This window comes from Nipponia nippon, unplaced genomic scaffold (assembly GCF_047370975.1).
Source record: "Nipponia nippon isolate SJK-2023a ecotype South Korea unplaced genomic scaffold, ASM4737097v1 scaffold_6, whole genome shotgun sequence".
In the NCBI taxonomy this organism is placed as follows: Eukaryota; Metazoa; Chordata; class Aves; order Pelecaniformes; family Threskiornithidae; genus Nipponia; species Nipponia nippon.
In genome coordinates, this window is record NW_028262380.1 from 61,660,452 (window position 1) to 61,688,419 (window position 27,968).

Here is a 27,968-nt window from a genome sequence, read left to right on the forward strand (position 1 = left end):
TGCATTCATGAAGGACACAACACTTTCTATTCTGCTACAAAAAAAGGCCTCCTCTCTTTCCGAGGCTTGAAGTTGAGTGTAGCAGTGCCTCTCCTCCCAGGAAGCACCCACAAAAGAAAGCTGCGGCAAGGAAAATATATTTTCAGGCAAGTCACACACTGCGCCAAGGATGGTACTGATGAAAGCAAGAGGTAAAACAAACAGGCTGCGACTGAACGTATGACCTCATGATCAGGACAATGCAATGTATCCAAAGCTGACCTTTCTGCTTCCTTTTACTGCTTGACTCTAGAAATAACCCAGGTAGCAGTGCATAATTCAATCGCACTGGCAAGTTTATTCGCCTGCTACGTTATGAGGGCATGGTAGGCACCAACAATAAAGTTAAAGTAAATGTCAGGAGGCCAATGAATTGCTGAAGAGGACATTTGTTCTGATCTTCCATCAAGCACAATAACTCTAATGGAAGCTAATAGGGGGTTGTAAAACCTAATACCATGATGCAAGCAGGCAAACACCCAATGCACGATCTGAGCACAGCGGGAGAAAGAAAAGAAGCAAGTAATAATCCTTACTTCACTACAGAGACATGAAAGCATTCACAGCATTTCCCTACTATCCACTCTAGCTTGGCTGAAATCCCTCCAGGGGACCCATCACCCTTCTTCCTGAGCAGCTTGGACCCAGCAGGTGACACAAGTGGGGATTTTTGGGAGACAAAGCAGATTAGGAATGAAGACACGCTGAGTAGGTATGATCCCCTGCTGCCAAAGCAGCGTTTCTACCCATTTTGTAAGCTGTGCTGCAGCTGCAGATGCTGTGGGATGGGTGGCCAAGGAGGACCCGAGTGCTGGGGAATGCAGGAGAGCTGAGCTGCAGGGTGTGATCACCCCATGTCCTCATGGCATGGCTGGCTTACTGCTTCCTCTAGCTGCCCCCACAGCAGCACGAAGAGGAACTGACTTGGCTTAGAGGAGGAAGGCTCCTTTTTCAGCTTTAGAGAGGTGCTGGAGCAAACCTGCAAGCTTCGGGCAGGGAAGTGTCCCATCCACGAAAGGGATGTGAGAAAGTAGTGTCTGATTTATGGATAAATCAGTCTCCATCTCTAAGTGCAGTGATGATTTCCAAGACTCTTGCTTCGGCAGGGAAACCAACTGGCTATCGGTTATTAAATAATTTAAAATTGTGTTTGCTGTAAGGATCCTACTGAATGCAAACCCCAACACAAGCCCCTAGGCAAGCCTGGCAGGGCTTTCCCCTCAAATGTCACTCCTGGAGAGTCCTGATGTTTTGTAGCAGCTCTCCATAGAGGCTGGGCCACATATCCCAAGATCCTGGTGGATTCCCACTCAGGCATCAAAAGTTTAGATCCAGAGTAATCTGGCAGATCCCCCTAGTCTTTCTACCAACTGGTGGAAGCTTCCCAAAGCTGAACATAACTAAATTCCTTCAGAAAAATAATAATTAAAAAAAAATTTAAAAAAATCTAGTCCCAATTGTTACCTGCTGGGCATTTCTGAAAACCTGGCTCTTCAATTTTAGCCTGCTTTGAAAGCACGTAACAAATTAAATGGGGCTCATTTGTTACGCAAATGATAGCTGGGGTTTCAAATAAAATAAGCCTAACCTTGATGGAGATTTCATCAGTGCAGGCTATTATTTCTCTCTGCTAATGGCTAACGGCCTAGCCATCTTCACTGAGCAGCAAGAGGTCTCCCAGCTGCCTGGGTGAATTATGGCTAGAGTAAGTAATATTAACCCCTCCAGGATAAGTACGTGGGTCATAAAACAAGAGCTGCACAGCTGCTAATGCCAGCAAAGGCAGTCTTTATTAATCAGCTAGCTGAGCGTATGGCAGGAGAGCTGCCCACCCTCCCGTGTGGGACAGAAGGACCACAGGCTTTGTAACGGCCGCACCATGTTACAGCAGCCCCACGTTAATTGATATCTTCCCTTGTCTTTGGCGAGGGATGGGTATAAATACAGATGAAGTGAGATAGGGATGATCAGAGGTGTACGTGCTAGTGATTCACAGGTTATTGAGCCTCAGTTAAGATGGGGGACAGAGAGGAGAAAGCCAAAGAGGCTTTCTCTGTAGGGTCTGTAGAGTCACCCCATCCCGTTCACCGGTGAGCTCTGGCTCTCCGGGAGTGCAGTGCTGCTACCGCACAGCAGCACAGCTAGCCCGCAACGCTGGGACTCGCTTGCTCTGGCTAAAGGAGCAAATAAATCCCCACAAATTGCTATAATAAGGATTCAGCCCACAGACTCTGTGGCGTAAACACGCATCTGGTCTCTGTTTGTAATGAAATCAGCTGAAAGTACCACTGTGCATTAATAACAAAAACGTTCAACATATTGCTACCAAATAAGCTCTGCTTGTCTTGAACTTCTGTTGTCACATGTTAATGCACTTTTAACACTGATAAATGATGAAGTGCTACAAAACATTCATCAAGGGACTTAAGAGTCAAAAGATACGCATTACAGCGGCATTGTTTTCTATTCCATCAGTTCTTTTACAATTTGGGCAGAAGTTAAAAACAGAAAGTCAGAAGCGCAATGCAAACATTTCATATTGAGCCTGCCTTTCTTTGGTAAAGATTTCTCAACTACAAGGTTTATCCTGTGCTTGCATGGCATGAGAAAATCCTTGGGGACGCGTGAAAGGGAAGGTTTCCTTTTGCAATAAGTCAGTATTTTCCATATGTCCACCCACCTCCTCCTCCCTCTTCCTCCTTTTCTTGCCACAAACAAGAACTGTCATTCACTCTAGTTTAATTCCACTCTCCAGTCCCTCTTCTTTGCCTTTCCCTTACCCTCTTTGCCTCAATTTCCATCAGATTTTTACAGTCTTGCTTTCTCCTTGCAATTCCTGGCTACTACACATGGCTCATGCTTTATGTGTGGCCGTTGGTCACTTTGGGTTCCCTGTTGTGAAAACAACCAGGGAGCTCAGGAAGGTCAGTGCGTAGACTTGGTGTGGTCAACACACAGGAAGGGTTTTACCTTCTGAGTGATGTGGTTGATCCAGGGAGAAGAGCAGTTGCTGAGATCAGGTCCTTGGGGTTCCCAGATCCCATCTGGCGCAAGACACCGGAAAGTTGCAACACCTGGAGGAGGAAAGCCGCTGTGTTCAGTGTTATCAGTTGAATTTTGCACCCAGGATCCCATGTCACAGGCTTCATTTCACAATGACGGACACCACATGCAAAGCCTGGAAGCTTATTAGTGCTCAGGACCTTGGTAGGACACTTCTGAGTCATCTCAGTGTCCTAGTCTCCCATCACCTTAGTGCTCAGGGGCCCTAAAACATAAAAGACTCATGAGGCAGTGCAGGGATATTATCTCCATTTTGCCAAAGGAGACTACAGACAGAGGGCTTTGCCTTAGGCCAGGCAGGAAAGCTGCCAGGGACTAAGAAATCGAAGGTGGATCTCAAACGCTGAGCCAGCATCTCGACTGCTCTGCCCCACTGCTGGTACCCTGGGATCAGACCCTGCGCCTCGACTTCCTTGCTGCTTTACAAAGTCTTTACTGCTCTGAATCATCATTAAACCATTTGGGTGGAAACACACAAAAGTTTAAATGCTACGAATGCCAAGATGTAACCCTTGGGCTTTATTGTCCACCCCCAGACGTTGAAAGGGACTTTAGAGGAGAGTTTTGTTTGGCAAGGGCTGCCCAGTTTCCTGCTGCAAAAGAGAGCAAAGTGCCTCAGGCCTTTCCAGACAAAGAGAAATGCATTCGAAATGGTGCAGTTAAAAAGCAAGAAAGCTGGTACACATAGATTAAAGACTGTGCATCCTATAAAGTGCTCTGCCCCGTAGAGCCGAACTTTTCAGCAGAGGAGTGAATTACAAGCTAGGTCTGACGGTAGCGCCGATTAAAACCAGTGAGAGTTTGCTCATGCCTTCAAAGAGACTTGGAAGAGGCCCACTGCTAATATACCACAGCTTTTAACAAGTTGCATGAATCACTGAAATTAGAGATGGGAAAGGCTTATTGCCATCCCCTATCAACAAGTTGGGTTATTTTTTTTTTTCCTTAGCTATTTTCATGCAGTCCTTAGCTCTTGTGCTTAGAAAAGGGCTGCCTGCATTCAGCCTTCATTCTCCTTTTTTATCTTTTCTTTCCTTTTTCACAGCTTCAGTTCAGACTATCCTTTCCCTTCTCTGGGAACCACATGACACTTTTTGCATTAATTTTACCAAGTGGGGCTGGGAAACACAGCAAAAATGTTTTTCACCTATTCTCACCACTGACGTCTTTCCACGCCCCTCATACTTTAATGTATATTGTATCAGTCTGACCTCACCAAATTTAAGAGAGAGTCAGTATTCATATACACAGGTGTGAGCGACTCTCCAGGGCAATGGAGCGGAGAATTAACAGAGAGTCTCCTCTGCAAGCCAGATCCCTCCAGCCCTTACTTTCAGGCAATTTCTCCCACTTTCTGATTTCTTGTTGGCAAGCAGGTTCTTGGGGCTGGACACCAAGACAAGCTTGAAAAAAATACTTTTGGAAAACTGCATTTGTTAAAATACAGCAAACTGAACCATATGCCAAAACCCATTCTTCATTCTACCGTGTTTTAATTTGGACAGAAAATTTCCAAAAGCAACCTCTTGGAAGAAAACAATTGGAGGGAAGAGTAGAAGAAAAGGAGCAAAATCCAATAAACAATAAACCATTTTGAAAGATTTGGCTTTGTTCCCCCCCCCCCCCCCCCCCCACTTTCCCTGCTGATCACACTGGATGCTGGTTGTAGTTTGAAAAATCACTCACGCTGGTTCAGGAGCGCGATCTGGGAATACCTGTGCTCTGAAATGCTGGCCACAGCCTTTGAAATGCAAACAGTACAGCACAGAGCTTCAAAATGTAAGTTTTGTTGATTTCCCCCGCGCCCCCTGCCCCAAACATGCAAAGCATCGGCCATCAACACATCAGTCAATGAGCCCAGGGGCTATAAATACAGGCAAAACCAGGAATACCAGGCGCATCATACATAACTTCTGGAGGCAGAGGCTCTTATAAGCACATCAAGCTCAATCCCACAAGGTCGTTAGCTTCTACTCTCCTTCGGCCAGAGCTTGGGATGCCAAAGATCCTGCAAAACGTGCTCAGCATATTGAGGCTTCAGCCCCGGCCAGTTGCTTGCCATTCCTCACCAAGTCAACGTAGGCCTGAGAGAAGGCATCAGCATGCTCCACTAATGAAATCCAGTGCAACGTGGCTGCACACTCACAACGTCCCATGGGCAAACAGAGACAGCTCGCCATGTCCTCCTGCCCCTTGACTCACCTATTGAGCCCATGGGACACGGCTGCTTCGCCACCTGGCCCTGCCGAGTCCGAGACCACATAATATCACGGGCTTCCATGGGGTCACAGCTCTCCGCACCGGCTGGTGGCAGCTGGGAGGAGGCGGGTGGGAGGTGTGTGGTCATTTCGTCAGGGACATCAGCCATGGGCGATGGCGTGCTGGTGCTCCTGTTCCTCCTGCCTGAGGCCGAGGTGGTGGTGGGGCGGCCGGTGCTGCTGGTGGCCACCCGTGGCGTGGTGCTGGCGGTGGTGCTCCCTGGGCCCAGAGCCCCCGATGTCGATACTCCTGAAAAAAAGGCAGAGGTGATTAAAGAGAAGAAGGAAAAATGGGACTCAAAGCTGGGTCCCGAGGATTTCCCCTCTGCCGACTGCAGTGGCTTGTGGGGTGTAGTTGGCACAACAGCTAACGCAAGGCTTGCTGCATAGCCACCTTTCAGAGAGAAGCTGGAGCACATAGCGAGACAAGCACACAGGGGGGTAATGACCGCTGGAGCACAACCGATTTTCCAAAAGCACTAGCATCTGATGAAAATAAAGCAGCATTTTATGCCCTCACCATTTTTCTTCCTGGCATTTTAATGTAAAAATCTTATTTTCCATCTTTTAGGGAACACCTAGCACAGAAGTGCTTTTAATTTTTTAGTGCTGCTGAAGACCCAGCTGGTTCGGACAGAAAAACATTTTCCGTGGTGTAATAAAAAAAAACACACCACAAATCCATCCCCAAAACAGCAGTGCACAGAGGGATGAACACAAGGCCTCAGAGTCACAGTTGCTCCATGTCCAGCAACACGAATTGGAGTTTCTACATTAAAGACAGTCATGTGTGAACTCCAGCCTAGCCAGAAATTAAAACTAAATGCAAGAATCACCCTATTGCCCCGAGGAGCAGCCTCTTAACTATCCAGCTATGTGAGCAGGCTCAGCCTGCAAGTTCCTGACAGCGGAAACTGTCCTCTCTTCTAGGTCCAGTGAAGCAGACCATGCTCACTATTTGTGCAATATTAGTCACTAATGTATAATGATATTGCTGTCACTGGAGTTCATTCAAGTCAACCTATTTCAAGTGTAAAATAGGAGTTTTTCCATTCTGAAGGGTTTGTTTTTTTTTTTTTGTTACTTAAGTAATCTAAGCCCATGGTGCTGTGAGCAATTCTCCTGCCTCAGAGTAATCAATAACATGGCAGTTGAAGCACATGCTTGCTCTGGTTTTAGGTACTTTTACTCCAAGCCTGAGACACCCTCTCCTCAAACTTTAAAACTCAGCAGTGTCATAAACATAATTTTCTGAGGGATTAGTATTTGTCAAAAAAACATTCAGTTCAAAAATTCCAGCTCTACCATCCCTTGGAAAATGGGATTATCTTCTCCTCCAGCCTCCAAAAAGACGAGCAATAGCGCAACAGGCACTAAACCATCTGAGCACCAGGACACTCATCTGAAATCAGGTCCCCTGAGCTCATTGATCAGATTTTCCACCGTTCTCGTGCCACGTCCTTTCCACCATGAGCCCTGGGTTTGAATGAACTCAAAAAAATACAATGCAAAATCCTGCAGACATTGACAGATTTCTTCTAGTTTCTGCTCAAAGCTGTCCTAGATCACCAAGCAATGATTTCCATCTGATGTTACAGGAAGGATTACAATTTGTAGAAAACTTTGGCAAATATTATCCGTTTTTACTACAGCAGGTCTTGCCATGAGTACATATTTTATTCTTCATAATAATGATTAGCTCGGTAGACAACAACCTGCAGAAATTTTCCCATTTACTCATGCAGTAACAAGTTATTCTCCAGTTGCAAAATGACCTACGCTGTGCACTACAGGTGCAGAGGTACCGAGTAGATATAGTGGATGCAGTTTCAAAGCCAAAACTAGCAAACCCCCCTTAAAATCATTCTTACAGTAATTTGTTAGCACATAGAAACATATACTGAGCACCCAGGAGCTCCCCTTGATCCACACACAGGGGTGCTGCACTTTTGAGCCTAGTTTTCTTTGACAATCATTGAATATCTCACGGTGTGTTGTTTTTGAAATAGCTCTGGCAAGTTTACTGTAGCAGCTAGGCACAAGGGATTTAATGGCATTTTCCTTTAGCCATAAAAAAAGAGTTGTTTTATCTTTCACAGACCCCTTGGTACTAGTGTCGAAATCTCTTTGAGGGCTTGCTCTTCCAACTTTTTTCTTGTTCAACTGGGCTTTCTTGCTGCTTTTAAAAATAAACACCTCCGCCATTTACATAGGACAAATTATAAGAAGACATAACAGAGCTGCCTCCAAGTGGCCTAACGGCGTGAGATGGATGGGATACCACTAAACTCAGTTCAAAGGTCTGATTATTCAACGAGTCAATTTGGTAATGAGCTCCAGCAAACATGATCACCATGCTAACACCACCCAGTTTCACCGGCCCCAGGCAGCACCGCTTGCCGATTTTGCTCACACAACTGTGAGCTTTAAAACAAAGTTAATTGGTAAGAAAGGGAAAGAACAAGAGATCAGGATCATTTACATATAAATGATTCTCAAATCCAAGCAAAACCACGAAGAGACTGCAACCTGTGCAAAATTACCTAAATCCTACAGCACAGAACAGAGATCAAACCTCCAGATTAACTCAGGCTGCCAATAAACTGTGAATTTTTAACTCAGGGAAAAGCAGCATTGCAGCAGCATTGCTTTAACAGAAGGATTCTTCCGATAATACTTCATAATAAAATCTTTGCTCATAGACAAGCAGTAACCTTTAAAAATCATCAGCACTATTACAAGTAGAAATGTATAATCTTGATTATTTTACTTTTATTACTTGTTTTTACCATGCGTTGCCATATCAAGAGTTTAATGACAGCTTTTGAGTAAGATTCAGTTTTTACTCCTAGGCTTGAAATCCAAAACATTTACAAGACTTTGAAGACTTCAATTCCACGAAGCACTGTGCCGGGATAGGTATTTTCACAGTGCTTCCAAGAAAGCAAACTGTGGCTGTGGAAACATCTCTTCTCCAGAAACACCCCAAAGTGATACTTCACTTTTTTCTTCCCTGCTCTATCTAGAGAGCTGGCACTAATAGCAGATGACTAAGTTTTGCCATCATTCAGACTAGAGATGCAGCTATAAAAAAAACCCCAAAACATTTCTAGCATCCACAGGGGAGTAATTGCAACTCCCAGAGGAGCCCCTCTCTACTTTCGACACATTGACTAGCAAGAAAAAGAAACTATTAGTTTTTTCCCTTCTTTCTTTTATTTCTCAACCTTTACACAGAACTCAGGCCTCTGGAGGAGGAATTTTGCTTGGTGGAAGGAAAACCATGCAAGGGATTTGCTCATAGGGAAAAATCTTAAATAAATAAGGGTCTGTCTGTCTTTCTTCACCCCCCGCTTTCCTTCTTCTCCCCTTTCCTGGCCTAACATGACAAGTGCACAACTGGCCTAAGACCAGCGCTTCAACTCTGCCACCAGGAAAATCCAGCACACGTCATCTTACCTTCTGCTCTGCTCACCTCTTCCTGGTATTCCCAGACACAGGAGACTGCTTTTCCAGATGACTCTGACTAGTGTTTACCTACCACAAAAACAGCTTTGATTGCAAGCAAGGCTATTTGCGATAACTACCCCGCTACCCTTTCTCTCATTTTTTTCTTTTGGCACCTAAGTATCCAGCCTATGACCCAGTGTACTCAATAACCGAAAATACTTTTTAAGAGGTGTCATGCGTTTTCTGTCCCATGGATGAAGATAACTGGGTGCCCCTCAAGCAGAAATTGCAGACAAGATTTCCTGGGTGAGGCTTGCTGGCTTTTGCTAGGTAACAGATGACAGAAGACATCTGTCAAGCTCTCCCCCAGGGGCTGCAACCCAAAGGTTTAGCCTGATGACTATGTGCTACAAGCCAGTGCTCACTCACATAATTGGAAGGAGAGGCCGCACTCCAAGTTTCATGCGCAAGGTCCAAGCAAACCATGATGACTTCACTCTCCGGCGAGTTTTGCGTTCCTGAGCCTGATGCTCAAGCAGACGTGCCAGGGTGCCTGTGGCCAAGAGCCCTGCTCCCTGAGCTGCAGCTGGTGCAATGCTCGAGCAACTGAGGCACAACTAATCTGAGGGGCTCAATATCTTTGGGAGGATACAGCAATCTAAGTGCCCTCTTGAGCACATCCGAGCTGTGTTCACAATTATGTATGCATATCGCTGCCATGCTAAGGCAAACGGAGCATTGCTGGTTTCTGAAAGGCTGTGAGAAACACAAAACCTGAACGTCCCTCCCTCTCTGCTAGTTTTGCCCTTTTCATATTTGGTAACCACATCCTTTGCTTACAGCATCCCCTTTTATCATTTCTTCTTCTACTGAAATATGGTGCAAGTTGTATTTACATAGCAAATAAGAAGGTTTAAGCACGTCTTGAAAGAAGCAGCACAAAAAAATCCAAACCTAATACAGTTGGAGGATTATATCACAGCTGTTTTTCTTTTCCCTGTCACATAAAGGCATCTCACGGGAATTAGTTTTCTACAGGCATTTTCAAATGCATTTCAGAATGGTCTCTGAAACTCCCTAGAAAAAAAATATTATTTGAAAATAAATATATTCCCATTTCCTTTCGCCTTTTTTTTGGGTGGCTTGTCACTGAACTCCCTGTAAGGTGACATAAAAAAATGACTGAAGTCAAGGAGCCCCTAGGTTGAGCCTTGCACACCCGGTACCATCCCTAAGAGCTGCATAAGCAGGTATCCATCAACCCAGTTGTTAACACACCAGTGGATTGCAACGTTATACCGAGTCCACGTCACAAAAGACATCACCCTGCAAAACCATCTCATGTTGGATGTCTGCTGGAAGACCAAAAGCCACATGCCGGTGCCACCCAGGAGCTGCAGGCCGGAGAATCAACAAGGTGAGATTAGCCCCTAAATTATGTACAGCTCCTTCCATGTGTTTGAGGGAAATTACGATTTATTTTTACTGCAGGCAAAGGCGAAGCAGGCCTCACATCAAACATCTGAACAGCTCTCCCCTGTGCTCACACATGCCGTTATTTGGGGAAGCTGAGCCAGAACAGCGTGTGAACATGGAAGTTCCACTGATTTTGGAGGGGCTGGGGTTGTGGTTTTTGTTGTTGGAGCTTTATTGACTGAGACTGACAAAAGGCTTGCAAAAACTATTGGTGAGAAGAAAAGAGATATACGATGGCCTCAGAGTGTTCAAACCAACACGGTGTCTTCAACAACACAACTGCATGTAGTCCTGTGCCCTGAAAAAGTCTTATGAAGTATGATATGTAGATACATACCTCTTCTTTTTCCTCCCTCTTACCTAATGTCTGAAATAGCAGAGAAGAAGGGTGCTGTATCTGAGAGAAGAAAGGTCCATTCCCTTGTGGACTGCTGTCAAATGGGAAAACCCTTTCTGGATTTTTTTCCTACCTCTTCCAGTAGGGGATCCGCGTTTGCGCCCAAGGCTACTCTGCCCACGGGTGACTATTCTGCTGGGCCTGGGCAAATCCTGCGATGGATGTGGGCAAGATGTTGAGTCCCCTGTACTAGGGGGAAACCTACAGCTGTGTTCCAAGACATGGTGCAAACTCAGCTGTTTCAATGCACTTCAAGCTGGAATCACTTAACACGCTGGGTTTTTTCCTCTGAATCTCAGTTTGAGCATGTAACATTAAACAACAAAGAATGAGAGCTTAAGTGTGCAAAATCTTTGCAACATGCTCAAGTCCAGTCAATCTGCCCCAACTCTTCCTTTCTCACTGCACCACAACTCTCAGCAAGACAATACATTCAAAGCAGCCACCACATGGGACCAATTTCCAACAGGCAAAAAATATGTCTACCAAAGCCCTTTTGAATCAAACCTTTACATTTCTGACAATGCTTAACTGTTCATTACACATGCCGGATTGCTATAGAAAGGTCACTTTGTCAAAAACGTTTTAGCTATTATTGCAAACTTCCAGGTTTTGCCTGAAAAAATAAGAACCCAAACAGCAGCCTGGCTGTTTTTCGGTGAAATATCAACTTTTATGCTTTTGTGGGGCTTTTTTTGTATATGCATGTGAGCACTTAATACTTTTTCTGGCTCCCAACAGCTCTTAGCATCAGGTCCCCAATTCAGTTGTCATGTGAACAAAAGCAGCTACTTTTTTCTTTTCTTCTTTTCCTCTCTGACCCATTCTTCTCCAAGAAATTACTGGATCCCACTTAAAATGTGTAACTTCAGAGACATCAGACAGTGTTTTAACTGTCATTGGCATGGGGTTACAGGACATCAGCATATCTAGCAATACCAGGAAATTAAGTGGTAGAGCACATGAGCATCAGCTGTTGTCTTCACCATGGTCTTCTATCAGAAGACAGTTCCTAAAGCCTTAGCTCTGTTTTCCTACCCAGGACCTCTGCCGCATCCCCCTTCGTGAACTTCTCGTACCCTTTGGCGCCCATCCAATGAGGGCATTAATGCCATATTGCTCTTTCCAGCCTTTGCAACTGATTCTGAACGTTCAGGCAGAAATTTAACTGGACCATAGTGCGCAAGACATAAAAATTGAGTATTTTTTTTCAACCTCATGCTGTAATGCTTTTAGAAATGCAGATGAACTATGCCCATATGAGGCCTGGTAAACAGGAAAAGATTACAGAAGAGCTGATCTAATAGACAGTAGATCAGGATTTATTATAAATGGACTAATCTAATAGGTTTGAGAGTTCAGTTCAAGAGCTATTTTTAGTCAATCTAGCTTCAAATCACTCTAGTTCTCAAAAATACTGTCAGATGTAGTTGCAGTTATTTTGAATTTCTGGATTTGAACATATAAAATCTGACCACTATTTTTTTCAATCTACATGTTATTTCACACAGGGGGAAAAAAAAGCATACAATCTCTTTTTAAGAGCACACCAGCTGCATATTATTACTGAATGTATGGAGTGAACTTCTAACCTCTTAAACAATCTCTGTCCCCTGGCATGATTCACATCCATCAGAGCCAGTGGTGCAGATCTTATGTACTGTCTTCCAACCTGAATCCTTCAAACTCTATTAAAGAGAAGCCCAGTAGGAATTCCCCAGTATCCCATTGTTAGAGAAATCACTTCTGATTTCAATAACAGGTGCTGTCAGTTTTTCATTCAGACCATGTTAGAGTGCAGACACATGAGCACGACGCTTATAGCTTCAAGAGATTTACTGGAGGCTGAGATTGCCAGGTTTGGTTTTGGGTTTTTTTGTTTTGTTTTTTTTTTTTTTTTTACCTTTTAATTAAACCACGTGTATGTTTTATCCATGCAAGATGAAACATAGCTTTTAGTTTCTATGCAGAACAAGCACATGCGTAGTTGCTAAGAGGGAAAAAACAATTTTTCCCACCCATTTGGCATGGATGTAGCTTCATCTAATGTGTGTTTCCTGCCTTTTGCCTGCACTTCTGCATCTTTAATTGAACAACTTGCATGCGCTCTGCAGAGGCAGTGCCAGATGGAGCCGGTCCTCCTCCAGCAGTTCCCCACCTCTGCATTTGCGATGAATGGAAGCAAGTGCAGGAATCATAAAATGACTATTCACGCCCTAGCATTTTTTGATCTATCCAATCAACACGACAAGTCCTTCCAAGGGCCAAAGGCAGTCAGCTGGTACCACTATCTGAAACATTTCTTCAGTTGCAAGCTACAAATACAACTTTAATAAGAGAAAACTATCATCTTCAAATAGTCTCTGTTCATCTGTGTGTGTAATATCTCCAATCTAGATGTTAGTCAGCAAGATGGCCAATTGCATTCGGATAAATGCCTTGGACTCTTTTAAACATATCATAATCTGCCTGTGAAATGGCTGGATGGTTGCTTTCCAATTTGTGAAATGGTTCAAATGCTGTAAATAAAAAAGAAATTGGACAGCTTTCAAAAGGACAGATTAGACTTTTCAATTCTCAGTGATTCGGTGCTTCCAAGCTACACTCCTGTGATCTCCGTATTAATATTTAAAACCTGATTGTGTTATGCTGTTATCTTGAGGAAGAGGGCATAGTACAACTGCACCCAAGAAGACAACACACTGGAACTACAAGAAATCAGCTCCCTGGCCCCGCAGTACCTGTGTGTGCAAGAAGCATGAGGGTGGGTGGAAAGTTGCCCGGCCCCTCTTTCTCCTGTCTGGTTTGGCAGATGAAAATCATACAGGCTGCTTTTTGCATTTACTATGCATCTACCCTTACGCCACGTGCACCGTCCCTCGATCTCAGCTGGTCCGAGGCTTGGGGTTTGAGGTCCCTCCAGGTTTCGTGTACCATTGCTGGGCTTTCAAACCAGCCCCAATGCCCAGTGTTTTAAGTGCAAACACACTCTGTGAGTGGGCTGGTCAGCTGAAATCAAAGAGAGGAAATGGAATAAAGCACAAAATAGCAAAGGTGGAGTTAGGGTTGCTTATACCCTTCTTTCTCTAACCCATGTTAGGATTGACTTCATTAGCATGCAGGTCATACTGCATTCCCAGACATGAATTGGAGACCTGAAAGCAGGGCCTGCTGTCTGTACAGTAGATGTTATATCCATACTGTACTTTTAGCATCCTCTAGAGAAACAGGAATGATAAACCTGCCAGCAAAAGCTTACCTTTTGTCTTTCACCAAACCCATCTATTTTTTTCTCTTGCTACAACCCACTGGTTATTTCAAACCTGATTCAAAAAACCAAACCCTTCTCCAAATCCACCATGTGATTTCTCTTTACAAGGCACTTGCTCCCCTCAGTCTCTGACTGCATTGGCTTCTATGTTATTTATTTATTCTATTTATTCTTGCTCCTACGAGAAAACCAGCCTGAACTATGGAGACAGCTGACCATTGAAACCAGCAGAAATAGGGAAATGCTGAGAAAGGCTATCTTTTCTCATCCTTTGAGCATGTTCTGGTGCACCTCGGTGTGGATGTGCTGTTAAGACCCCTCCTGTAAATCGGAGGGCAGGCACAGCCTTCGCCTCTCGGCCACATCTTATTTTGGAGCTTGGATTAGCTCAGCCCTCTCCCCAAACTTGCGAGCGTTTTGCTTTCTGCCCCTGGAGTGACAGATGGAAGGAAGGGAGGGAACAAGCCTGTGCTAAAAAGAAAAAACATCTTTCACGTAAGCCAACCCTAAGAAGCTGACAGAAGTCCACTGTAAGAATATCAATATTCAGCTACTTTCAGAAATAAAGCAGTTTCTCTGACAAACCATAAACCGCTGTTTAGCTCCCTTCCAAAACTCTTTATTACTCATGTAGAAACATCAATATTTTGTAAAGCTCAATTCTAATAGCTGTATTCATGTTGGCTCAGGGATCTGCCTAAACAATGCTTAACTACAGGACTGGCGTCTAAATTTGTTTTATAGATATCTGATGTTCTGCGGAAGGCTTTAACAATGAGAGAGCCATTAATATTATGAAAAACATATTTGCTTCAGCGAAGCAGATTTATAACAAATAAACAAACTGTGCAACATACAGGGAGTTTTAAGTGGAAATGAACTGGGTAACACTTTCAAGGATCTCCCATTTTCACACTAGACTTCAGTACTTACGAACACAGGCAACTGGGTACGCTATCAAGTCCACGCTGACGTCCTAACAAGCCTGGATAGTCACCTCAGTTAAAAAGTCACAGCAGAAGGCCGAGAGGTAGGAAGGAACTGAATCCAAAAATCAGAAAAGGAGGTTTAACCTAACTTGTTTGGCTCTGCACCATTAAGGGCTACCGGCTCTCATGTGGTCAGCTTTGGCCGAGATGTAGTTTCAAACTCTTACCTGAAGGGCTGATGACAAGATGACAATACATAAGCTCAAGGCGGAAAAACCTTTAATGCTGATTTCTAGCTTTACATCTGTCAGCTTTCAGATTATTCTTGTTAATGGCTAGTTCAGACCAGCACACTGCAATGTAAGCATGTTTTTTCTTGTGAAGCGGAGGAATATACCCATTGACTTTGTAGGACCTTGAATTGGGCCCACAGAAAAGAAAGACATAAAAAAACCCTACAAGAAAATGAATAGTAGTGCTGAAAAGCAACAGATTTTAGGTCGAAGCTGTATGTCTGCCTCTCCAGGTTTGGCATGTGGTTTTGCATGCAGTCAGGTGCTAAAGCTTACATGCCCAGGGGAGTTACTGGTCCAAACCAGAGGCACCATATGCACAGAGGGACATCTAAGTGCTGCTGTGCCAGAATAGGGATTTTCCATAATGTACTCTTGGCCTGGAAGCCTAAGCTGCACCTGATCCACTTGGGCTATGAACAAAGGCATTGTGGATCCCCACGAGCATCAGCAGAACCTGAGGAAGTTGGAAACTGGTAAAGAAAAGCAGATAGGATGACACAGAAATGAAAAAAGTAAATTGTATCCTTCAGAGATTTTTAAGCTGTGTAATCTCCTTGCCTTTGTATAATATATACACCCATAAAATTAAGTACCTGATGTCACCGCAAGGCATAAATGTGATGCTTTGAACAAAAGAATCACGTCTCTCATAAGGGAAAAAAAAGATACATATATTCAACATGTGAAAAAAGGAGAGAAAGGAGAGGTGAGAGAAAGTTTGACCTGGTCCAATGCACATATCTTAAAAAATATATCTGCTGTCTAGCTAAATGTTAATGTATCTTCATATGACTGCAAGATTCAAAAGCATAACAGAAAACCAGGAAACAAAAAAATGTTGTCAAGCAATTTGTATCTGATTCTGAAATACAGCAGAGACTTTTATGTACTTACAGGTATTACTTTAAGTATAGGATAAAACTACTGCTACAATACAGGGATAAAGAGCTGTTCTATGCTTCTAGCACACAGCCTAAACCTCACTTTACAGCTCTCACAGGTAACATAAAATAAATGCACAAGTCTACAGTGATTATTAATTTTCCCCCTCTTCCATGTCAAATATGTTGAAATGTTTTTGTTTTGTAAATATTTTACAGCAGACATGTTGAGACCTGTAACGTTACTAGCCTTGAGCCTTTCACATTCCATGCATGCATCAAGAAGTTTCATCAATTTGCAGGGAAGAAGTATATTAGTTTTTCTAGTCATTGCAGTGCTTTACAGGTACTAAAAACCTCAAAATCCTTAATATTTTACATTATCCAGCCAGAACTCTCATTTTATAATAATGCTAACCCAAAATCTAGCTCACTTATGACATCAAAAGCAACTCTTCTTCCATTATCTTAAATGTAAATGAGAAAAAGCATGCAGCTGAAGCAGACAGAATAATTTATAATGAGAGGAAATCTGTCAGGCCAGGAATACTAAAAAAACCAGAGCATAACACTGAACTCATTTGGAATTGAAGGAAATAACAGACCTTCAGTGTGGTGGCCAGGCTCGAGATGGGAAGGGAGGAAGAAGGTCACCTGTGATAGACCCTTGTGGTCAGCACTAAGCAAGTCAAGAAATCTTTAAACCTTCAAATAAATATGAAACTTTTTTTCTTTTAAGAGGCTAGAGCCTGACTTACCATTGATCAGAGACACAGAGTTTATTGACATGCCAACCTGGGGCCGCTCAGCAAAATACAAATTACGAGTGTAAGCACTGCAGTGGCAAGTGGCTCGCCTGCTCTGTTCAGCTGCCACGGAGATTGTTCCAAGGCAGAGAAAAATGTGACTTTGCTTGAAGAGAGAGAAAAAGAGAGAAATTTTATTTCAGAATCTGAGTCAGCCAGTCTATGGACAGGAAAAGGTAGCATCAAAAGCTGTTCAATTTGCCCAAGACCCAAGGTGCTCTTTGGAGGTGCGTCACAACAGTGACGACAGCAGGAGCCTACAGATTCCTGCAACGCCATTGCCTTCACTGTATCAACATTTCCATGCCCGAGCCTCGGCTGGAAATCATGCCACCCAACAGCAAGCAACATCTGACTTTGTCTCCTGAAAAATGCTGTGTCTTTTACAGCAAATCTCTGCGGCACAAAAGAAACTGCAAGCATCTCAACTATTTGCTCAGCTTTCCTTGAGGTGTTTAGTTGGTGCTGGGAAAGGCTTAAGCCTTTCCATGGATAACCAGAAAATCCAGAACTACAGTACAGATGCTAAGAACAGACTGGTGGGGGGAGGCACAGGAAAACTCCACCCCAACCAGACAACCCGATGTCCTTATTTCCTTCTCCTCCTGCAGAGGACATCGTTCATCACAGTCCACAACACACTCCTGGGAGGTGCCGAGACATGCCAAGGATTACAGTAAAACAAGAGCAGGATAGAGAAAGCTTTAATTCTCCTGTGTTATTGTATGAGGAAATCACTGGCTAATGCAAAAGAATGAGCCCTTCTCTCAATCCAGGTTATTCCCCAAGGAATCTCCTTCTGCAAAGTCTGAAGCTCAGACAAGGTATTGGACTGAAGGGACCATTCTTCCCGTCTTCTGCGCCAAGCTCGGCATGTCCACAGTACATTTCTGAGTACAACGTACAACTCCCTAATCCTCTTGGCAGCAGTCATTCATACGAGGTCAGTCCCCTGGCCTACAAGATGCGTTTCCAAATTAAGCTGTTATTTTCCCTTATTAAACTTCATATTTGAGCTAAAACAGCGACACTGATTCAGTTAAACCATCGCTGTCTGCAGCTCTTGTTCAGAGCAGAGCGCACAGAAATCTCATAGAGACTGAGACGCCTGGTCAAACAGACTCCAACGAGGCAATGGGTTGTAACTAAGGGAGATGCAACTTTATTTCAGCAACATGCATCATTTCCAGCTCCAGGGGCAGCAATGCGAATTATGCTTCCCAGCTGAGATTTTGTCTTCAGTAATAGAAGTACATCCTGTACTGAAGAGACTCAAGAGCATCTCTAAGAGCAGCCTACAGGTCACTGGTACCTATCGGGGCATACTGAACCGACACTTATTTTCCACACACGGCTTTCAGCCCACTGGCAGCTGCTGTTTTGGGTCGGGATGGCGACGTTTGTCCCCGAGAGGAGCTACTATTTACTGCCATTCACCACCACTGAGGGAAAGGGGTGGACATAAGGAGAAAAACCAGCTCTCAACCCAGCCAACTTTTAAACATGAGCAAGCACTCACTCGCTAACAAATCTCACTAAGCAACTTAGGCTGAATATGGTCTAATAGAAAGGAAATTTTAAGTGTGTGCAAAGAAAACCAAATAAAACACATAAGGAAGGAACTGAATCTAAAAGCAGATGTTAGATTTCTTTTCTCTCTTGCACTCTGAGCAAATATTGTTTGAGGATGTTTGACAATCTGTTTGCCAGCTGAAGCGTGCAGGACTCCGATAACAACATAACAGAAAATTATGTGTCCCTTTCTGTCAAGCTGAGGCAAGTCCACGCTGTGGTGTTTGCCTAGATGAAAAACAAAACGATGGCAGAACTGACCCAGGCCAGCCTGAGAGCATGTTGAATGAGATGGTACACAGCTGGGGAACAAGGGAAAGAGGATACAGAGGGTGTAAAATGAGAATGAAGCCAAGCACAAGGACCAACCTGGCTTAACATTTCCTTCTTCCTACAATTAATATTAAGTTGGGCCTTTCTAGGTTGCTTTTTCCTTTTTGATAGCATCTAAATCTTAAAGCCCAGCCCAGCTGGATGAAAGCAGTACGAGCTAAGCCAGTGTCACTGAACATTTTTCCTTCGGAGACAATTTCTCTGCGGGGATCCTCCAAGTGGGAAATATGGTGTTAGATTGCCTTCATCAGCCAACAGAAACATAGTGCTGGTGAGGCCGAGCCCTTGCAGGTGATAGAATCCCTGATGAAATTTCAGACTAACAGTCAGAAATCCCCCAATCTCCCTCTTACCCAGATTTCTCTCCCTGAACGTTGAATAAAATCTCATTCATGTGGAACCTGCATCAGAGCTCTCTGGGCATGGTGCTCGCTCACCTCCACTAAAGGGGATCTTAAATCACTATTTTTAGCTCTTTTCCTCATCCAGGGTCAGTTCCAAAACTCACCCCTGCCTGTCTCACCTGTCATTGCCTACAAACCACTTCTACATCTGGCCCTTGAGTAACAAGCTGCTCCTTCCAGTTTTATTTCTCCATTGTTTTCCATTTGCTTTCCTTTCCCAGAAGATCCTCTGCTGGCAAACACATCCGGATGTGGAGCTTTCCTCAGCCTCATGCCTGCCTCTCAGCTCTCTGTTCCCTTAACTCCAAAACGAAGGATACTCCTGATGCCAACAATTTTGGATACCTCCTTAACTTGACATTTGACACCCCCCCCCCCAAAAAAAAAAAGTTCAGTGGTCCCAACTTACAGTGTGTGGTGCCTTGGGCTCTCATTTATACTTTATTTTAAGGATTACCTTAGGATGAAGGGTACCTTGGAGATGCAGGATGTTACCACTTAGGGTTATCCTATCAGAGACAGGAAAAATTAGACCTGAGAGGAGAGGGAGATTGCTCCCTGCTAACCCTGCAGTGACCATGCCCAGAGGGTATGACAGCAATGGAGCAGACCTGCAGCAGCTCCATGGCTTCACTGCGGCAGGAGCTCACCCCCACCATCACTCGCCCACCAACTCATTCCCCACTGCTGCCACAGCCACTGGGCAGCCCTGGAAACTGGGGCAGCCCAACAAAGCCCCGGATTAGCTTCACTGGTATTTTCTGTTTGAGCCAGATCTTTCCCCTCGTCTGCTTTCAGACTCCCCAGGAACACTGAGGCTGCTCTGTTAGAGCCACGAGGTTTTATGAATTGCTTTTCTTAGGGGGGCATCTGTGCAGGAGGGGCACCTATAGGGCCCTTCTGCCCAGGGCGGTGGATCCCCAGCACATGTCTCAAATTCTCCTGACAAACCTTTTCATATTCCAGGTAGGGGTCTAATGGACTGAAGGAAGCCCACCTGAGCACCAAGTGCAAATTAAGCTCATAACGTCGCAGGCATTTTCTAACGTTTATCAATATCTTTCCTTCTGCAGAACCCAACGCAGCAGGGTATAGGGAGGGGAGAAAAAAAGCCTTCTTTCTGGCTGATGTGCTACATCCCAGTGGTAGTATTTGCTGAATTACCACTTTCTCCACCTTTGGAGAGCCATAACCAGCGGGGTAGTGCTAAAGTATGATTGCAGAGTGGAAACAACATTCCTTTCCCCACCCCCAGAACTGGTAGACGAACTAGCTGTGTTTGTGAGTATATATTTGTATATACTTTTCTTCCACCACAAAACAAATTACAATTAGAGTTAACCGCATCTGAACAAACAGAACATGAAGAAGGACATGATAGAAGATTTGCACTGAAAACACCTGTCTCAATATAATTGGTATTCTTTAAAGGTGTTTTTTTTTTTTTTAAAGACAAGAGAAACCAAAATTGACACCCACAAAAACATCTGTGATTTGAGCTTCAAAGTCAGGTGTGCTCTATCAGAAGTGTAGGCAAAAACCTGGTTTTGCCAACAATAACCAAGCATACTAGAAAAAAAAGTAAATTATGAGACACTCGATCCTCTAATAATCCAACTTGAAGCCAAGGGCATCCTTCATAGGCTGGAATACATTTCATTGAACAAAACTGTCCAATTGATTGCTGACAATATAACAGCTGTGTCAGCAAAATTTCCCACACTGCCCGTCTCTCCCTGCCACCCTCCCATGCAGCAAGATGGGAGCACAGAACATCCCTGTTTAAACTTTCCTTGTTGCAAGGCATCCTCAGTTTTCTCTGTGAAATATGTATTCAGTCCACACCATCCTTAGTGGCCAAGGGTAGGCAAGCTGTGGCAGACAAGCAGCCGGCACGTGAATGATGATAGATAATAATTTTGTGAACATGGCCCATCATTTCGTCAGTCAGCGGGAGACACAGACAAGGATTTGTCTTACCACATTCATGTGGAGAAGCTTTAGGTTGCAGGAAGAGCAGCTGGATATTTATTCCAGGCCTATGATGCTGGAGGTAACACGAGGTGTTGGGGAGGACGATGCCATCGCACACCCAACATATCACAGCATCCTTCAAGAGCCCATTTTAAAGAAAGGCCCATTTTACTCCCAGGCTGGTAGGCCAAGGATGGAAAGAGGTATGGAGAGCTAGAAAAATATTTCAGCCCTTGAAAAGTGAGGCAGCTATCCAAACATTGTCCTGGGAACATCAGCAGGTTGTGACAGAGATGTGCCAGGAGAGAGAAAGAGTCAAGCGCATGCTCCTCGGGGAGCTCCTGCTCCATGGGTCAGTGAAGGTGCCCATGAAACAGGCACAAGGTTAGGCTCTTTTGTTGTTTGAAATTAGTCCCTTTGAAATGTTATAGTCCTAACCAAATAAAGAGAATTCTTTGGGCACTGAATATTTAGAAAACCACTGTCCCACTGAGAGCAAAATGGCAGTGGGGGATGCAAGAGGAATGGGCTGTGCCCAGCAGCAGGTATTGAGTTCTGTGCAGCCTGTGCCCTTACAAGTGGGTCAAGCGGGACTTTGCAGGCTTCTCTTTCCCTTAATTTTTGCACTTCATTATTTTTCCCATAGGAAAAAAAATGCAAACACAATGGATACGACATTTAGGTCAAGACTTTCATAAACAGGATCCCAATGTTAGTCTCTGAACGAGTGGCCTGATTTTTAAAAGTACTAAGAAAGCAGTATCTCCCGCTGCCTTAAACAAGCACTGACCTTTTAAGTACCAGGTTATTTAGGGATCTCAGTCTTACTTTCCCTCTGAATTTCATCTTCCCATAGCACAGGCTAAGGACTAGTTTGGGAGTCCAATCTAAGGAAGTTGCACATGCGAGGCCAGATCTAAGAAAACCCTAAAAGAAGGCCCCCATTTCACTCAAGCTAATTGGGAAATCCTGAGTGCACCTTGCTGAGCACTGACTGCTATATTTACATCACACCTCAAATACCTATAATTTCCAGTAAACCACAAACATCCTCTTCACACATCTACATGATGCTCAATTTTGCATGTGCTCTTCCAAATCTCAATCTGGAGGTGCCCCTCTCCCTCGACGGCAGAGGGAACCCAATGGATGGTTCAGCCCATCACACTTTAAATAGCTCAAGATGGCTGAAATCCCTCCCATGGTTTGCTACCTCTGTACACGTCTCTTTGCATTTGCCGGACAGAATTAGAAGCAGGGCCAGCCTTTATTACGGTCAGGTTAGATTAGCGCTCGTGGTTAGAGCAGTGTCTCAGGGCTAAGGAACATCTGCTTCACATTTACTCTGAGAAACCTGAAGAGAGTCTGTGATGCCCTATTTCTCCCCACGCATTGGCAAAGAGCCCCGCGACAGCCTACGTGTACCTTCTGCCTCCTACATCACTGTTCAAGTTTAAAATCAATTGCCTTTGGTGCTCAAAAAAAAAAAAAATCTCCTTTCTTATCGGCTTTTGAACAAGTTTCACTGCTGGAAATAGAATTTCTATCCATGTATATCCAAATTGCTTTGCACAATATAGTCTATAAATCTTCAGAAAACACTATGTGAAATGGAGCACCGATGGGTTTTGCATCTGGAACTGAAAGGGATTGATACTTTTTGAAGTATTTTGATTTGCCTTTTTTCCATAAAAAGTGTATTAATTATTAGTAATAATACAAGACATAACTTAAGGAAACAGACTACCACAGACTAAGCTTGTTAACCTGGTAGTGCAGCGCATGGCAGCATATAGTCCTCAATTCAGTACAGCTTTTAAACCTAGGCTTAAGGTTATTTAAGCCAACGCTGAGGAGCCTGGCATGGGCTGAACTCATTTCCCAGCTACAGACCCAAACTTTTAGACACTCATTTGCTTACATCCTCCCCAGGAGATGAAAAAAAGCCAGATCAGCACCAAAACATGAGGCAGGATTAACACAGGGATCCAGCATCTCTCCCAAGCAGCGTCTGTCTAGCAACAGATATCTGCCGACCCTAGGTCACATTACAGAGGGCAAGAGCATATGAAATTCATTTTGCTATATACTAGACAACAAATGAGATCATATATAAGGGATCAAATGCTGTAATAGCACAAGGCAGGTCCTGCTCTATCTCTGTGCCTATCAGCTCAGTCCCAGCAAGGGGTGAATCACACTTAATCTTTCGCACAAACTCCAATAAACACTGTTTCAATTGAAAAAGGCTTAAGGTGAGCTTTACTTTTTTCCATATGAGCTCCTGCCACAACCACTGTCAAGATACTTGCGTGCATTAAAACATGACAGATACTAAATCATGAAGTGTGTTATATTTCTTTTTAAACACAACTAAGCATTTCTCTGAAAAGGACATGTACCATCCTAAATTTTAATTCAGCTCCTGTTTATCTAAAAGGGGCATCTTCTCCCTCTGCAGTCTCACTGTGCTGCAGCTGTTGAGGGTACCATAATACTACACACCGACACGTCGATATAAAACTAAGTGCCTTTTTTTCTACACTTATGAAAGAATGGATCAAGCTGTCTTGAACCTTGTGAGCTACTTGTGTTTGTCCTCTCCTTGCACCAGGAGCAGATCCTGGTGACAAAAAGCTAAGGAGTGCTGAAGGTTACAATGCCACAGACAGAGAGAAATAGGAAGGAAGTATGTAACAGAAATAAATTAGGCTCTTAGTGAACAAGGACCCTGTTTCTGAATAAATGTCCTCAAGAGGAAGAAAAATCTGCGATGAAAACCTAAGTTTTATAAAACACAGCTAATTTGCTAAATTGCCTCAGAACAGACTGTTTTTTGGTTTTTTTTTTCTGAAGATTTCCATGGAGATACCAATGTTCCTCATATAAAGCACTCTAAAAGCCAATAATACAGTATCTGCTGCTTTCACACTTCACCAAGATACCCGACACACAGCACTTCTTGACCCGTGCTGGTCTTCCAGGTGCTGGAGGCGATGAGCTAACCTTCTGGCTGTTTGATGAGAAGGGATCCGTGTCCAGTTCTTGCTATTTCCAGGTTTGTGATTTTTCTTTCAGCTGCCAACAAATTTTCAAACATATGAGATGCCGCAGATCTTGTGGTTTGGATTTCCTCCAGCACTTCACTAACATCTGCCAAATTCCTGTTAAATCCAACACTGGTTGATGAGCACTTTCCGATGGTGTGAAACTTAATGCAAGTAACTAGTGGAAGCTTGGGAGCAATTAAATTTTAATCAGAGATAAGTTCAGTTTTCAGCATTATGAGTTATCTCCAGTGTCTAAATAGCTAATATCAATAATAATCCTCTTCTCCTCTTGTAACCAGCAGCATCGAGAAGCAGAAAGGGAGGAAAGTAACAGTTTAAGAAGTCCCTTTCCCAAGAAAGCCACCTACCATATTAATAATCTATGCAGCCTTTCTCTCTGACGTGCCAAATTACTCAGTTGTGTTTTCCAGGCGGATCCAAGCATCTGCCCCTCTCCCCGCTGCCTCTCCTCAGTCTCCTGCCTGAGATGGCCCCTCGTGCCCAGCTCTGCTGGCAGGGCTGCCCATCCTGCTGCTCTCCAATGCGTTTTAGGCCAAAGGAGCACGGCTAACACTTCCTTTTGAAATCACGTACAGCTTCCTTCCAACCTCCTTCCACCACGCACCAGGTCCTTGAGTGCGAGCTGGCTTTTGCCTGGGTTCTTGGCTTCTTCCTCCAGCTGCGCCTGGGGCAGTGGGACACCCCCAACCCTCCTCCAAATCCCTTCTCTCCATGGGCTACGAATTTACAGATCTCCTGCCAAAGGCTGCCTAATCCACAGCCTTCCCCATCCTTGTAAAAATGCAGGACGAGCACAATGGGTTCTCATAAAATAAATCAAGCCTTTCTACCTCTCGGTAAGTTCCAGATGCAAGCCATGGTCCTTTTACTACGCTGCCACAGTGGGCTCAAAGCTTTCCCACTGCTCTTCCAAGTTCAAAAATCCCCTGTTGTCAACCTAGAGACGACTTTTGCATGCACCCCAGCAGGATCAACAGAGCAAGCGGAGCTCAGCACCTCCCAGGCTGTTCTTAATAGAAAACATAAGCCCCAATACAAGAGTTGGTGGATGAGGTCTGGGAACCATTCGGAGAAGTGGAAGGATCCCTGCAAAACCCACTCTTTGGTATGAAATCTTTGTTCGAAGGCGGCCGCATGATCAGAGCCAGGCTTCAGGGAAGCACAAAATGCAGCAGTGGGCTCCCTGGCCTCAGAAGGCTACATAGAAAGCGGAAGAGATAACAGAAGCTGGGGATTTTTTTTTTATTTCTTTGCAAGTGAAAATATCCTAAACACCCTCAGCATGTGCAGCTTGGGGAAGTTAGATGAACAGCTGCCTGGAACTGAGCACTAATTCATCCATTTTGCTCTCTGTTAATGAATACAGACAATGGAAAATCAGTAGATGCAGAAAACCCACGATTTTTACGGATTTACAGACTGATTTTCTGTACCTCATCTAGTCATTTTTATGCCTGTGCAAAGTGACGGCACAGTTGGTGTAAAGTACTACCAAATTATCATAGAGATATTTTTATCCTCCATTTCCACTGGTGCAGCAAATGGCTACAGGTGTCAAAGGCAAAAGAAAATGTGTCTTTTAGCAGAGAAAAGGAATATTCAGCAAAACTAAAAATGAAATTAATTTGTTATCCCCACTGCTGTCTCCAGTTCAGATAGCATGCAGGGATACGTACTACTTCGTCTTCAGTAAACCGTGTTTCCCTCTGCACCCCTGTCCCAAATTTTTCCCATTTAAAGCAGTGTGCAACCACCAGGATCTCTTTAGACTAAGGGAGGAGGAGCATCAGTCCGAGTTGCAATTCTGTGCTGGAACAGCCTTTTTCTCTCACGTTTCTCACCTGGTAAGACCTGTACCCCACTATACATTTTTCTTGGTACATTACAGCTTGCAGCTCAAATCCTGCTGGATTAGCAATGAACTGCGCTGGGCTCAAGGAGAGATTGAACACAGAGCGAACAAACCATGTTCTGACTTGCACAGCCTCTCCTGGATCCTAGTTATCATTTTTTCCCCCAAAAACACTGTGTAGGGTAAGAGAAACATCTTCATAAAATGTGAGTGTAGCTATGAGACAGTCTTCTTTTTTTACTCAATGGCAAATTTTAAGGCCACAGTCATTACGACAAGACAGCTATTCCCACGTGCAAATGCAAAATCCCTTTGAAGCTGAATATATCCATAGTTCAAAAATGCACCAAATCCCAAGTACTGCTAAGAGGAGGAAAGGGGAAATTTTATTTCCAACCAAACCAGCAAGAATAATGCAGCTCAACACAACGCCATTACAGGATGCACAGTTGAATAAACGATCCCTCTTCAAAAACACAAATGGAGACTCTACTTCTTGCTCTAGTTTGCAGACTTTTAAAGCAAGAAGGCATCATGGCATCATCTGCTCTGACCTCTGCGGGAACCGGGCAGTATCGTTTCAGCCCCTGTGCCAAAAACTCAGGCTCTGGGGTTCGTATCACTGTCAGATTGGTCTTGCTGTGAAACTGCTGAACCTGCCTTCTGAGAAAGCAGTGAGTCTTAGCCAAAAATTGGCTCACCACCCTTTATCTTTGATATGGGCATTCACTGCATTGAGTTCCTACAAAGCTACTCCAGCTAAACCGCAGCATTATTAGGGAGAGCCTAACAGACTCACTATTAATTTTATTCAGTGTCACTTTTGCATGCACGCACACAAAACCCATAAACAAACAAGCAGCCCCCAGAAACTGTAGGTCGAGAATAAACAGACAAGATCTTCCCTTTAAAAAGAAGAGAAAATGCCATCACTTTTCCAGGTGAAATTAGCTATGTCTATATTTGACATCTAGAACGCAGTGAATACCACAGTCTCCAAAAACCATGGCAACCAGAAAATGTGAGCAACACCATTTTTTTTTGCTTAAATAGTTCTTCACATGGCTGAGACTCCTGCTTTGGTTTTTAAGATAAAAGTGTGGCGGCTGGGAGGCTCCAACCTGGAGCGCAGCTGCTGGATGAGCCGTGCATAATTTCAGGGCTTTGGGAGATTTTGCACCATGTTTCTTTGTTTTTTTCACTCAACTGCATTCAGTCAAAGACTTCAGCCATCCCTCACTCACAGCCAGTATCTCCATCTCTGTGCATCCACCCTTGGAAGGAGTTTTTTCTATCCAAGAAGTAGCCACATCCAACAATATGAGGACAGACTGTTGTTTTTTTTTTTCCACAGTGCTATATAACTTTCTTTTCCCTATAATTTTTTACCTTTGTCCACTTAAAGAAAAGGTGAAATACCATCAAACAAAAGCAGAGCAACAACCTGCATTAGGGCAAGCGCCAAGAGAGAGCAGCAATTTACAGCTCTCTCCCTCAAGCAAGGGTAGAGATTACTGCCATTTAAACCCACTTCCACCTTGCAATTTCCACCATTTCCTGCTACTTTGCAGCCCGGTGTATTAAAAACCAAGACACCAAAGCCGAGGTCTGACTCGAAGAGAAACCCATCTCCTTCTGCTTAGGAATTACATCATATTTCAAGGCAACGTACATCTTGCTGTGGACAAAATTAAGTCCAATAAAACCAATTTCCGCTCTGACATTATTCAAACATGGCCACAATCAAATAGAGTAGAAAGCCAAATGAAAAACCCAAGCGCTAAAGTGATTTCGTAGATGAAGCCTGAAAAGCTCCACAGATTTGAACCCCCTCCTACTAAAGACAGATGCCCTGCAGTATATTACGGTCTGTGCACTGTAAAATTCTGTGACTTT

At 43.9% G+C, this 27,968-nt stretch overlaps 1 protein-coding gene across 3 annotated transcripts in view; it reads right to left on the reverse strand.

The window, feature by feature from the left end:
• Positions 1 to 27,968, reverse strand: part of ADGRL3 (adhesion G protein-coupled receptor L3) — a 513,913-nt gene that overhangs the window by 94,868 nt on the left and 391,077 nt on the right. For all 3 annotated transcript variants that reach the window (XM_087736050.1, XM_087736051.1, XM_087736049.1), the window contains exons 9-10: positions 5,305 to 5,610; positions 3,010 to 3,113 (exon numbers count right to left, since the gene is read on the reverse strand). In XM_087736050.1, the coding sequence (XP_087592176.1) occupies positions 3,010 to 3,113; positions 5,305 to 5,610 (410 nt within the window). The remainder of the gene's footprint in view (positions 1 to 3,009; positions 3,114 to 5,304; positions 5,611 to 27,968) is intronic.